Source organism: Anopheles ziemanni, chromosome 2, assembly GCF_943734765.1.
Source record: "Anopheles ziemanni chromosome 2, idAnoZiCoDA_A2_x.2, whole genome shotgun sequence".
NCBI lineage: Eukaryota > Metazoa > Arthropoda > Insecta > Diptera > Culicidae > Anopheles > Anopheles ziemanni.
Window position 1 is genome coordinate 10,762,715 of NC_080705.1, and position 12,883 is coordinate 10,775,597.

Here is a 12,883-nt window from a genome sequence, read left to right on the forward strand (position 1 = left end):
ACATTGCGTGTTAGTGTTCGAGATTGTAGTCACGGGGTTTTTGTTTTTGCTCCCTTTTTGCTTATGCGACAGAATGTCTGGCGAACTACTGATGGCGCACTAGCGTCGGAGCGTGGTATACGCCATGTTTTGCGACGTTGTTGCAGAACCAACATCGTCCTTTATGGAAAAAGAACTAAACCGATGCGTTCGCTTCTAGGTTCTTTCCAGAAACGACTCCCTGAGTCTTTCCAGACGGTTTATTACGATGCTTTCGACTCACTGGTGCATTCTGCTGTTCAGAGTGTGCGTTTCTCTCTACCTTTTCCTTCTTTTTTAACGCCACTCGTACCATAAACCGATGGATCACGTCACACTATAATGTCCACGGGAACGTCCATCCGGGAAAGCATTTACACTTCACCCAAGTGGACGTGCAACAACCGACCGAAAGCAGTAAAAAGTCGAATATCGATCGATGGATGGGGCCTGCACGCACCCATCGGAAGGCTCATGGAATGTCCTAGTTTCCCCGATGCTTTTCCCTTTCGTTTTTTTTTGTTTTGCTCACAATCAATCCAATCGTCCGATCGGCGAACCTTTTTTTCACGCCGGATCGGCCCAAGATGATACGACCACCTTGCTGCACCTTATCAATCCGTTGTTCTGTGGAGGGCCGAAGGGAAAAATGGTTCCGGGGTGGATCCGTGATGGATCGCTTCGTTTAAACCGTTGACCTTTCCGGCGGCCATATTGATGGGGAACCGGTGCGATCGATCGTGGACTGATTTATGTTTCGGTTTTCGGTAAAAAAAATATGGCAAATTGGTTGATTTATTGTTTGACCTGGTTTGGGCACCGATTTTCGACCATATGCCGAATTGACACGTAGCAACTATGGCTTTTGTTGACTAATTTTCATGTCGAATCGGTTTTCCTTTCCTCGTTCCTACAAACTTAAATATTTGTTTATTATGTTCGATAACCACGAAGCTATTTTCAATCTAAAAGAGATAAAGAAAGTGGTCATTAAAGGGGAAAATTGTTCCCAATCGAGGACACCCTAAATAGCGTGTACAATAATATTTATAAAATAAGGCAAAACAAATGTTACCGCTTTGGAAAATAAAATCTCACCAAAAAAGATTCTAAAGCAGATGAATTAAATTAAATTATTGACAAGGCAAAGTGAAAAGGTTGCAGTGAAGCACCGAAATTCAATATGGGTAAAGGAAAGTCATAATTTCAAAAATTCACATTGAAATGAAAGCGAGCAATCCAACCTCCAAAGTAGTCAATTCTGTAACTAGAGGCCTCAGGTAATCATTGAGTTGAAATTTAACATTTGAATACCCTACCTGAGAGCTAATTCTTGGTAAACTCCTCTGTGTAGAATTAAATAAGTTGGGTAAGGTTTGGAACTGTAATTTGTAACGAAAATGGTTGGTGCTATTACCTGATTTGGAAAACTACCCGTGTGTTTAGAATTCTTATGTCCAAGAGAAAAAATCCCTACGCAGGTACGCAGGGTGGTAGGGTAGTGACCCACACTTACCTGCATGGTTTGGAAACTCCAAATTAGTCGCTTTCCTCACGAACTGCGAGCACCCGAACGGCTCAGTAATCGTTCGCAAGCCAAACGTGCAACTGCAATGCGTCAAGCAGGCACTGATTTCCAAAATTAAAGTGAAATTTCGAACCAACGAAACGTCGAAGAGGAGGAGTACCCTTTCCGATAACAATTGGCCATAATTATTCGCGATTTTAGAAGAAACACACACACTCCAAAAAGGAACGCCAGGCGTTTGTGGAACATTCCGGTGAAAGTTCGGTTTTCGGTGGTGAAAAACAAATCGTGTGCGGCGTTGAACTTTGCGTGTGGAAAGAGGCACGAAAATTGTACAGTGATACTGATGGCCTCGGCACGTCTAGCCTGCAGCGTTCGGATGGAGGAGAGCAAATTGGACGAGATGATTGACGAGAACAGCAGCTACTACATCGACACGAACTCGTTCAGCGCGGCCGACTTCGATCGGTTCATCAACTCGCTGGAAGAGTCGTACACCGTGCACCTTCGGCCGGAATCGAAAGCGACGGAGCAGCGTGAGGAGGAAGATGATTATGATGAGGAAGAGTACGGTACCTATCAGTCGCTATCGCAGTACGCCGGGACGGAGGCGTTGGTCAGCAGTTACGGTGGTACGCCGTCCAGCGTGTCGTCGTTGAGCTCCTTGGAATCGCTGGCCGAGCTGGACGCGCCGCACAACACCCGACTGCAAGGGACGTCGTCCCTCGTGAAGCGCAACAGTTTCCTCAACATCTTCCAGTACTTCGACCAAGACGTCACTCTCGATCGGGATCTGCTGGAGGAAGATGGCACCTCGGAGGAGTCCGGCAGCTATTCGTCGGTGGAGCCGATCGTAGAGAAGCCGAAGAAGAGCAACAAATTGGTGCTGCGAGAGTGGGACACGAATGTGGAGCGCGCGAAGGAAGTGCGACCTCCGGCTGGCCGCGATCTGGAGCGGCGGCACGTTGGCCGGCTCAACGAGCGGCTGCTGAGAGTGTTCGAAAGTGAGGCTCCGTGCCCAAACAACAGCCTCCCGGTTTGGGGACGTCGCGGGACCGACGGTGGAAAGGCGAACATCACGGCAGGCGCGAAAGTACCGCTGGTGCCGCATCACCGTAATGCGCTCGGGAAAAAGTTGGCCACCGGTGGGAAGCGGCAGAATCAAGATGAAGCCACCAAGAAGACGACAAACCGGCCGGTGGCGAACGTGGTGCGTGCGTGCGACGCGTCAGAAGCGCACCGGCAGGTGAACCACGCGGACTCGGTGGTGAAGATCGTGAACGCGGCCCCCAAGATCCAGCAAGTGTTGAGCAAAGCCAGCGCACCCAGCCAGCGCAATCTGAAGGACACGAGCGGAACGGGGCCGGAGCGGGACAAGTGCTACGTGCGGAACATCAACGATCTGTTCCTGCAGTACCGAAGCCGGGAGCGGTCGGAGCATGGGACGCGGAACGACTTCAACCAGCACGTCCGCGAGGCGATCGAGCAGATAGAGAAGCTCGAGGAGAGCCACGTCCGGTCGGTTCTGGGGAAGCATGCGTTCGATGTCGTCGTGGTAAACAAAACCGACCCGGAACCAAGCGTCATCAGCAGTGCAGAGTGCCCTGCGCAGGTTGAATCTGTCACGCCCGAGGCTCACAGTGAGATGACGGTCGAGGTCGAACCTCAGAAGCCATCCGCCCTCGACATGCACTACCGGCTACGGCATGACACCTACCGGCTTCAGATGAACCGGCTGATCGAGACGGAGCAATTTGTGCGGATGAGCGGACCGGACCGAAGTCGCCTCTACCTGCTCGACACCATCTTCAACCGGTCGCACCTGAGCCTCATCCACACCGTGCTCGCGTTGCTGCAGGAGAACATCGGCAAAGGCGACCAAGTCCTGCTGGAGGCCAGCATCAACGGGCCGGTGCCGAGCGCGGTCAGCAACCGCTTCGTCGACACCATCGCCGGCGGATGCTACCGGATCGACGCCATGACCACCAACGCGACCGGCGACAACTGCGTCGAGCTGGAGGTGCTGGCCGTCGACGAACCGACCGGGCGGATGCTGAAGATCACGGTCGAGTTCGTGATCGACGTCGCCGACAAGCTGACCTGCGTGCGCTCCCGCAAGGTGAACAACGTCGACGAGTTCCACTTCGTGGTGCGCATGGTGTTCGAGGTAAATAGCAAACGGTTCCACTGCGGACCGCTCTTCCGCGAGCAGCTGCGGCGTGTGTCCGACTTTGTGAAGACGTGCAAGTGTGCCGCGATCGAAGCTGTCCGGGCGTTTCCCGTCCCGAAGCGCAACAGTTACCGCAGGTGGTGGCATTTGCTGAACAGTAAAATCATCTAACCGTTGGGTGTTTTAGTTTCGTACACCCTTACGCTCTTTTGTACATAGCGACCGACAGTATTCAATTGTAAATAGCGCCATTTTAGTAGTAGTATAAAATAAAAAGATTTCAAACTAAACAACAACGCTGGTGTTCCTTTATTTTTCCTCCCCAAGGGTTCGTACAGTTCGTTGTTGTCGAGGTTTGATCTCTTTCTTTTGGATGGTATGACATTCCAAACCACCAGCACACTCGAAAGTCAAGTTGGTTGTCAAAATGGGAATGATGAGATGATCTTATTAATCTACATCGCAAGGCCTCATCATCTGAAGAGAACATGTGGGTATCTTCCCGGGCGGCATTATCTTCCATCCAGTTGGTTCTGCTTCGTTTCAATCAATTTATACTCATGAAGCGATTCTGTATGGCATATTAGAGGGGAGGGGTTGTGTGTGTGTGTTTCTCCAACCGTGCTAGATTGCATTTGACTTTTGCTCTGAATTGAATTTAAACGAGAGAAGTGGAGGCCAGTTAAAGTAAACTAATTTACTTATTGGTTCTGTCATTCATCACTCCAAAGGAAGTCGGAAAATTCTTTCGAATGTCTACTAATTTCGCTCCCTCTCGTCTTCTTTTTTAGCCTCCGGAGAACGAGCTGCAGAAGTCGCACGAAACGGGCACCAACCTGAGCGAACATCAGCTGCGCGTGCAGGCGTCCCTGCAGCGGCTGAACATCCCCGACTGGTACAAGCAATACTCCGGCAAGGACGGGCCGGCCGGCCAGGTGACCGGCTCGCCGGCCTCGAACACCCCCGGTGCACCGGGCGCCGGCGCCGGCGGCGGCATTCTGCGGAAGCGCAACAGCGACGTCGGCCGCTGGACCGGGCTGAGCTCGAAGACCACTTCGCTCAGCTCGCTCGGATCGCACCGGTCGGACCGTAGTCCGGTGATGCTGAGTCCCTCCGCACACAGTCACCACGGTCAGACCGGGTTCTCGCGGTGGTCCACGTCGCACCTGAACTCGAACCAGACGTCGCCGAGCGTATCGACGCGCGGCTCGTTCACCCGGGGCGGCCTCAACGCGAGCGTCATCTCCGGCTACTCGACCGCGTCCACCACGACCGGCGCGGGTGTCAATAGCGGCCCCGGCGGCGGTCCCAGCACCATCCGGAACTCCTTCCGACAGCCCTACCTGGGCTGGAGAAGCCAAGAAAAGCTGTCCCAGCCGAGGACACCAGCGGAAAGGTAGTGCACTCTAGTCGATCTCCCACGCTTTGGACGCCATTTGACTGACCCTATGTTCTTTTTGCAGACTGGCATCATCACTTTTGCAGCAACAGGGCAACAGCAACAAACAGAAGGAACAGCACCAACAGCTGAAAGAGCAGCAGAAGGGCAACCGGCAGCACCAACAGCAGAAGGAGGAGTCCGTCGTGACACCAGAGATTCAATCATCCATCATAGAAGTAACGTCAGCGATTGTACATTATGTAAATGACCAAACAAATCGACACTCACGCAGTAGATCCACTAGTCCAAGCCAAAGGTACGACCGATCGCACCCCACTCGACTCCGCAGCAACCAAATCAACTCTCGATCTCCCGTTTTAGATGTTGGCTAGAAAGTTCATTTGTTGGCACCCGGCCTCTCGACTCCCCGCAAACGCCGATGATCGAGAATAGTTCCGTTCTAGGATCCAGCCACCAGAAGCAGCATCAGCAGCAGCAACAGCAGCAACAAACGGCCGGTGACCACTATCGGTTTAACGCCGGGATGAATGGCGTCGGTGAGTCGACCCTGATCTAGAACTTGTGCTCGTATCTTGTGTTTTATTCCTGCCCCGCCCAACACCCACCTTCGGTTCACCTTTGTCTATGTCGCTCTTCGGTACGAACTTACGTTGCGTTACGTTTTGTATATGATTTGTGTTTTTTTTTTCTTCTATGTATCACCCATTAAGCGTCATTATCACCCTCGTCGTACTCTACATACCACTACACAAGTGCTATTAATATTATATGACATTCTTCTTTTTTTTGTTATGTTCACTCACCGTCCGTTGCCTCGAGAGCAGTGTGTTGTGAATTCGATGATCTTTACTGACGGACCGATTCGAAAAAAAACCGATGTAAAAACCGCGCGTGTAGAAAAACCGGGGTGACGAGTTTTGTATTTTTTGTTTTCTCCGTTCGAGCGACCCCCCTTTATAGGTCCATATTTGGCTCTATTGTTAGGTTTTAGATTGTAATCTTTGTACGACATATACAAAATCGAGCGAGAGACACGGGGGACGAGCGATCCCCGAATGGGAGGAAAAAGCTAAATAAGGAAACAAATCCTTTCAAATGCTGTCTATTAGTTCTATTAGATAAGTGAGCTTTAGCGGCTCAGCGACCAAGAAACTGAAGGTGCACTCTCTACAATTCGGTCAGTTTGCGGTTCTTGCCGTCCATTGTCCAATAGTTTCGGTTATGTGTTTTTTTTTTAACTTTTTAGTTGCTTGCAAATTCGAATTCCAGTTTTGAGACACAGTATATAGAGAAAACGAGGAAAAAGGGAGCGCAAAGCAAGAGAAACTAATCGTGTTTCACTTTTACCATTCAGAGATCAGTGTTTTTGGAGAAAGATTTTTTGAAAAAGAAACCAAACTAAAGCAGTACAATAATACAGCGGATAATCTTATACCTATTGCTATTGCAATATCGGTTCGTGAGACACGTTTACTCTCCGGCAAGCAAAAGCAGACGGCGCAACGGTTAGCGAGTGAGGAAGCGAACAACTACCGAAGTGTTGTTTGAACGTAATGAAGAGCAGAATTTTTGTCTGCATACGAAACGCATTTTGTCCCCGACGGTTAAGGCACGGTACGGTTTGTTTTGCAAGTATTGTATTTTTTACGAAAAACATAGCCATTGTAAAAAGGAATATTTATCAGGCAGCGGAAAAAAATTGTCCACCAAAATCGAACGAAAACTTACGGAACACTGGCAAGCTAGTTGGGGAGGGCGCGTATCCCCTTACGGTTCTTGTTTGATGTAAAGTGATTGGTCCAAAATAGATTAACTACACTCGAAAGCAAAAGACACTGGAAGCGCCGAAACGGGAAATTATTGCACCGGCACCGACACCGAAACCGCAAACGTGTATTGCAGGGAACGAAATGCCACCGATCACCTCCTCTTATTTAAAATTTACATTAAATTAAGGAGTGTTTTGATTTGCGGCGTTAGGTACACGCAAAGGTACGACAACTTCAGGATCAATTCAGGACTCTCCAAAAAGTCCATCTTGAGCAACGACGACGCGGTGATGCGAAGCAAAGGACAGGAAACGTGTAGTTGCCGTAGCCTCCGCTGCGTTGCACATTGGCGCTAGTGGTGTTTGCGTGGGTGGTGCGTTGGATGCAAGATTGTACGCCATCGTCACGCGCGTGCTTTGATTTTGTGATAAATTTTAAGGTGCCTCAAAATTGCAACGATATTAATCTTTTCTTCTCGAGTTGTTTCTTCAATGATTTTTACTCAAAAATAATTTTTCTCTGAAATTTTTTTCTTTCCTGCAAGGGATTCAAATCCGTTTTTTTGTTTGACAGTGCCAACATTAAGTTAGGTTTCGCTTGAGGTGCTTATCTTTTTCCTTCGAATTTTATTTAGTATCAAACACAGTAGAAAAACTTTCCCCAACAAGAAGGACGAGGAATTCTATCACAATAACATACAAACAAAACATAATGCTACACAAGTAGCAAAGCATATCTTCGTTAAATTTTCAATGGAGCAAAACATAATAGTGACAACACTCCACATACTCTCTGACGCGCTCTTTTCTAACGTTTTTTTTTTTTTTGGAATACGCGATGATAGAACGAACCGAGTAGTGCGGTTTTAATGTAGTCCACGATGGAAGTAACGAACACGATCGAACGACGACGAAACCTGTGTAACTGTAGATGCTTTCTTTTGTTTAGTTTGATCAAACAAGTAGCGATTACACACAAGTGCAAACGATACGAAACGACACCTTTGTTTTGTTTGGGCTTTTAGTTGATAAGTTTTAACTTGTATAACTTTCATCGTATGATAATTATTATTATTTAAACTTTGGATAGTTTGTAAAAGTATTATTATCGTTTACAATAAACAAAAACCTTTTCAGCTGCAATATATCCATGATAAAGAGAACGCGGTGCTGTTTTGTTTATTTAGTGTTATGGTTTCTTCCTGCTTCCCCAAAATCCATCGGTTTTACGTTTCGTTAATTGATTCTTGATCATATGTTGAAGGTTTCTGTACACGTTTTCTTTTTTGTTTTGTTTTTAGCTCAGTTATGCGTGGTTTACATAACAGTTCGTTGGCATGAAGACTTTCTTAATGTTGGTTCTGTAGCGTGTGTGAATATTTTGCTTTTATTCCATCGATGAACATAGCCTCTCCATTGGTTTACCTGCAAAGTGATGGTGCAAAGTGCTGTAAATATAAAAATGTAAATCCAATGGGAAAACGAGTGCGGTTTCGAATAGTTCACGTGGCAAATGTTGAACCTATCGTCGGGATATGCTGAACGTTACATTCAGCTCTCTTTCTTCCTCCCTTTGCTTCGTTTGCGCTTTTGTCATCAAGTTTCTTTCTTTCAGTTACAATCATCCAACGCTTGGTGAAAGCATTCGTTTCTGTTTTCTTCACGCAACCTCTAAATAACGTCGCCCTTTGGCGCAATACTTAAAACAAGGATTTACACTGAGCTGCCATCCCGCCGGAACGATCCGTTCCACCCCGCACACACGTTTTGAAGTGATCCGTTTTGCATTTTTCCAATGTTTTCTCTTTTTTCTTTTCTTTCTCTGTCTCTTTCCCGCGGGTGGTTTGCGCGAAAAAACGGATGTCGTGATGTCGATGATGTTGGGTCGTTGGCGTTGGTGTTTTGTCACACTTACACACACACTTACACACCTACACACGCACACACACTATACGTAACTCTAATCCACTAACCCGCCCGACTGATCAATCCACTAACCCAATCCACATCGCACGCGATCGGTCGCAAAATAAAACACGCAGGGTCGGCAACGGGGGCGGCCGCAGTTCCGACGTTCTCGCTTCCGCCCGAGCACCAGTCGCCCGGATCGGCCACCCTCGAGGATGTGCTCGCCTCGTTGCTCGGCTTGCCGGCCGACTCCCACAGGTCCTCAGGTATGAACCTGTAAGTTTTACTCCAATACATACCGGAACAAAGCAAAAACCTCAAAGAAAACAAAAAAAGAACATTTCGCCCTCCAACTACTCCAACTACTGCCACTCCGTGTGCTCCGTGCGCCGTATGTCGATGGTCTATGCTATATAGTCTAGTGGCTTCCGGTGGGGCCAAAAACATCAAAACCGCCCCCGAAGCCAAACTAGTTGAATGCCGTGTTCGATGTTTTCCGATCCGACCCCTACTAGAGCTCGCTCTTTCTGTTTCTATTCTTCGGAATTCTTTGCTTTGCGAATCGAACCGGTTCTCGGATCCGGGTTTTTGTTTTTTCTCAGTCCAGTGTTACACGTTGCTAGTGTGTTTGCTTGTGTGTTTGTTTCTCGTTGCTTTCCCTCTCGAAACGGCTCCATTGTTCCGTTTGCAAGTTTTTAAGCTCTTTACCTTAAACTATTTCCCAACTCAATCAATTTGCAAGTTCGAATTTAATAACGCTTACGTTCGAGTTTGGATATTTAACGTGCCTTTTCAAAGTGCTTTCCCATTCGCTCTGCTCAAGAAAAACGGGTTCCGGAACTGGCTTGTTGCGCATTCGTTTCGTGTTTTTTGCTTAGCCCGGTGTCTTCTCTGCTTGTGTCTTGTTTATTCGTTAACCGTGGTTTTTATTCTTACCCGTGTGTTCTTATGTACTGCCTGCCTGCCATTAGACCTTTCCGAAAACGTTTTGTGTACTAAAAAGACTATCCCACTTGTGTGTCCTTTAAGGGAATATACTTCCATGAAAAAATGTTGGTTGTTTCGTTGGATAGTTTTAAGTGTGAATGGGTTACTTTGAAACACTAGCGAGTTGTTACCCCTAAAGTTGGACGCTCACGGCGACTAAAGGATTTGTGTTTGTGCGGTTACTTCCATTACATAATCTAACTTGTTTTATTGTACTTTTTTTCATTCTCTTCTGTTTGTTTTACCTCTGGGTATGTGTGTGTGTTGTGTTGTGTTTCAACTTTATAACCGTCCCACGGACGAAACGTAGCAGTTAGCAGAAAGTGCGATAATGTGCGTTGTCGAAATGGCGGCGTGTTTTAGGGTGGCCAGGGAGGGGCCTCTCTCCCGACCCAGCGCTAGTTTGTGTTAGTTGCGGTTTGCCTTAGTTTCGAGCCACCAGCCGCTCCGTAAAGCCCCGTAGAGCAAACCTTTAGAGCCGCCCCAAAAGCCGCCCGTCAGCGCCGGTTTGCGAAGCCAAACACGTGAACAGTACGTATCGATAAATTATAGATGACTTACATGAAATACCAGCTAAATATTGTCGAAACGAGCATTTCATTTCCATCGTAACCTTCCAACTAACCCCTGAACCAAGCCGAAGCAGGTGGAATGAAAAATTCCTGCCCGCGAAGAAAATCTGCCTATACTGTGTCTGTAAACGGAAATGTGTTTTTGAGAGGAAAATTAATTGAACGAATTAATTTGTTTTAATTCCCTTTTTTGTATTTTGTTTCTGCAATTGGTATGTTATGTATATTTTTGTTAATTTTCTTTTTACTCGTACTGATAAGATTAATTTTGGTAATTTTCAAAATTTATGGTTTGAACTTTCATTAATTTTGTTAAACCTTCTGAAGAAACCTTCCTGCCACTACGCGACAAGTAGAGAGCCATTTTGGTTTTGTATTTTCATATCAGTTTTTTTCTCTTGTGTGCATTTGTGTGTCTGTCCTAGTACATCAACTCCATAGTTAGTATCAAGCAAGTGTAGTCCTTTACAATACCATTGTTTCTAGCTAGATGCTTGAATTTTATTTGTTACTATTAACTTTCATTCCATGCCCTGTATCGGTGTTGTTTACTTTAGCAAAAGCGTTTGGTGAGAAATTTAACAAAACGGATCGTTAAAAACTGAGGTTTGACATGCCGGAAAAAAGCGTTTGAAAATCAAAACACCAGGCGCCTCCATAACATCATCAAGTACCATGCGCCTCCATCGTGAGCTCGTGAGGGGAATAATTATCAAATATCCAGTTTATGTAGGATAGAACTTTAAAATAAATTAAAAATCATAAAAGTTGACGTAAATATCAAATGCATAATTCAAATAAGTTGTTTTCCAATTAGTAAAAGTATTCTAATGTTCCATTACAATCGTCTGGATGTAAAGGTTTCGTGCAATTGTTTGTGCAAAATATAAAACTGTTGTGTATTTTAAGCTACGATAATGAGGATTTAACAGAACTACATCAATAAATGTTCTACAAAATTTGCCACACACTAATTAGCATAAGCTAAAGGCCCATTTAGATTGATTTTAATCACCTTGAGAATCACTGTCCGTACTTCAACCGCGTGCTTACTTGGATGTGAGGAGTTAGAATTTGTTCCTTTGGCAAATTTTTCGCCTAAACCATTTTCAATTTCTCACTAAACGCTTGATTGATAGAATGTATGAAATTGTTTGAATGTTTTTCGACTGTGAAACGATCGATTGCATCGGACAAGCCTAACAAAAATACGTCGCTTTCATGTTACGCTCTTTGCTTTCTTTCTCTTTCTCTCGCTCTTCTCGTGTCCTGTGCTGCGCTTCCGTCGTTTTCCTTCTTACGAAAATAAATCCATCTCTTTTACCAACCCTCTCCTTCCATTCCTTTTCCTTCCCTTTTCCTATGCTACCATTGTGTGCGTGTGTGTGTGTTTTGTACGCGCAATACGGTGTGTCCGATATCCCCTTCCCTGTAAACGCTTGTGTTTGTCGATATGCAACCTATCCCTACCTCACCTCGTTGTTACGCTTCCTCGTTCCGGGCCACTCGGTTGGCTGCGGGTTTTATTTCTTTTCGTAACGTGCTCCAAACTCCCCGTACAACTCACCCTCCTTCGCCGTGTGGCTAACCGCCGTGTCTCATGCCAACAGCAGCAGCAGCGGCGGCGGCGGCGGCCAACAGCACTAACCACACGCTGCAGATCGAGCCGGTGGTGGCGAGGCGTCGCAGTGAGGGCGACGCGGCGACCCGGAAGCGCAACGACAGCGGCGGCTCGGTGGCCATCAGCAGCATCACGACGACAAGCGGCAGCACGAACCAGAGTGGCGGTGGTGGTCGGGATCTACTCAGCGCATCGCTGGATTCGCGCATCGCCCGACGCGTCTCGCTCGACTCGGCGGAAGCGGCCGGCCACGGGGGCCATGGGGCGCACGGGGGCCACGGTGGGGGCGCCGGCGGGGGCCAGCTGCTGAAGTGCCGCAACCCGCGGTGCGACGCGTCGGCCACGCTGGCGGAGGCGCGCCGGAGCTACAAGAGCTGCCACAACTGCTCCCATCTGTACTGCTCGCGGGAGTGCCGGCGGGCGCACTGGGAGCGGCACCGGAAGGCTTGCCTGCACTCGCGGGTGTCCGCCCTGTGCCGGCTGGTGCTGTCGACGTGCAAGGACGACGCGGACTCGCTGCGCCACCTGAGCGCGCTCGCCCGCCGGGGCTACTTGTCGCAGGGGCGAGGTGTTGTTAGAATACTGTTCCGCAGCCCGGAGGCGGCCGACTCGTTCATCAAGCAGGGCTTCCAGTGCCTGGGCGAGGTGTCGTACGTGCGCTGGCCGGACCTGCTGCCGGCCGAGATGGGCCCGGAGCTCTACTCGGAGCTGCTGAAGCTCGCCACCGAGTACAAGCCCGACTCCAAGATGCTGCTGTACGTGGCGATCTGCGTGGTGTCGGAGGCGCCGGGCAGCGCGACGGCCGGCGCGGTCAAGTGGGAGCGCCAGCTGGTGTCGCGCTGCGCCAAGCTCAAGCTCTGCCGCTCCGTCGTGGGCGAGCTGGGCTCGGGTGGGACGGGGGGAGCGGGG

At 48.2% G+C, this 12,883-nt stretch overlaps 1 protein-coding gene across 1 annotated transcript in view; it reads left to right on the forward strand.

Moving 5' to 3' along the window:
* Positions 1–12,883, forward strand: part of LOC131281555 (uncharacterized) — a 69,060-nt gene that overhangs the window by 55,748 nt on the left and 429 nt on the right. The window contains exons 4-8 of the mRNA XM_058310900.1: positions 4,508–5,112; positions 5,180–5,413; positions 5,479–5,654; positions 8,929–9,060; positions 11,973–12,863. Coding sequence (XP_058166883.1) covers positions 4,508–5,112; positions 5,180–5,413; positions 5,479–5,654; positions 8,929–9,060; positions 11,973–12,863 — 2,038 coding nt within the window. The remainder of the gene's footprint in view (positions 1–4,507; positions 5,113–5,179; positions 5,414–5,478; positions 5,655–8,928; positions 9,061–11,972; positions 12,864–12,883) is intronic.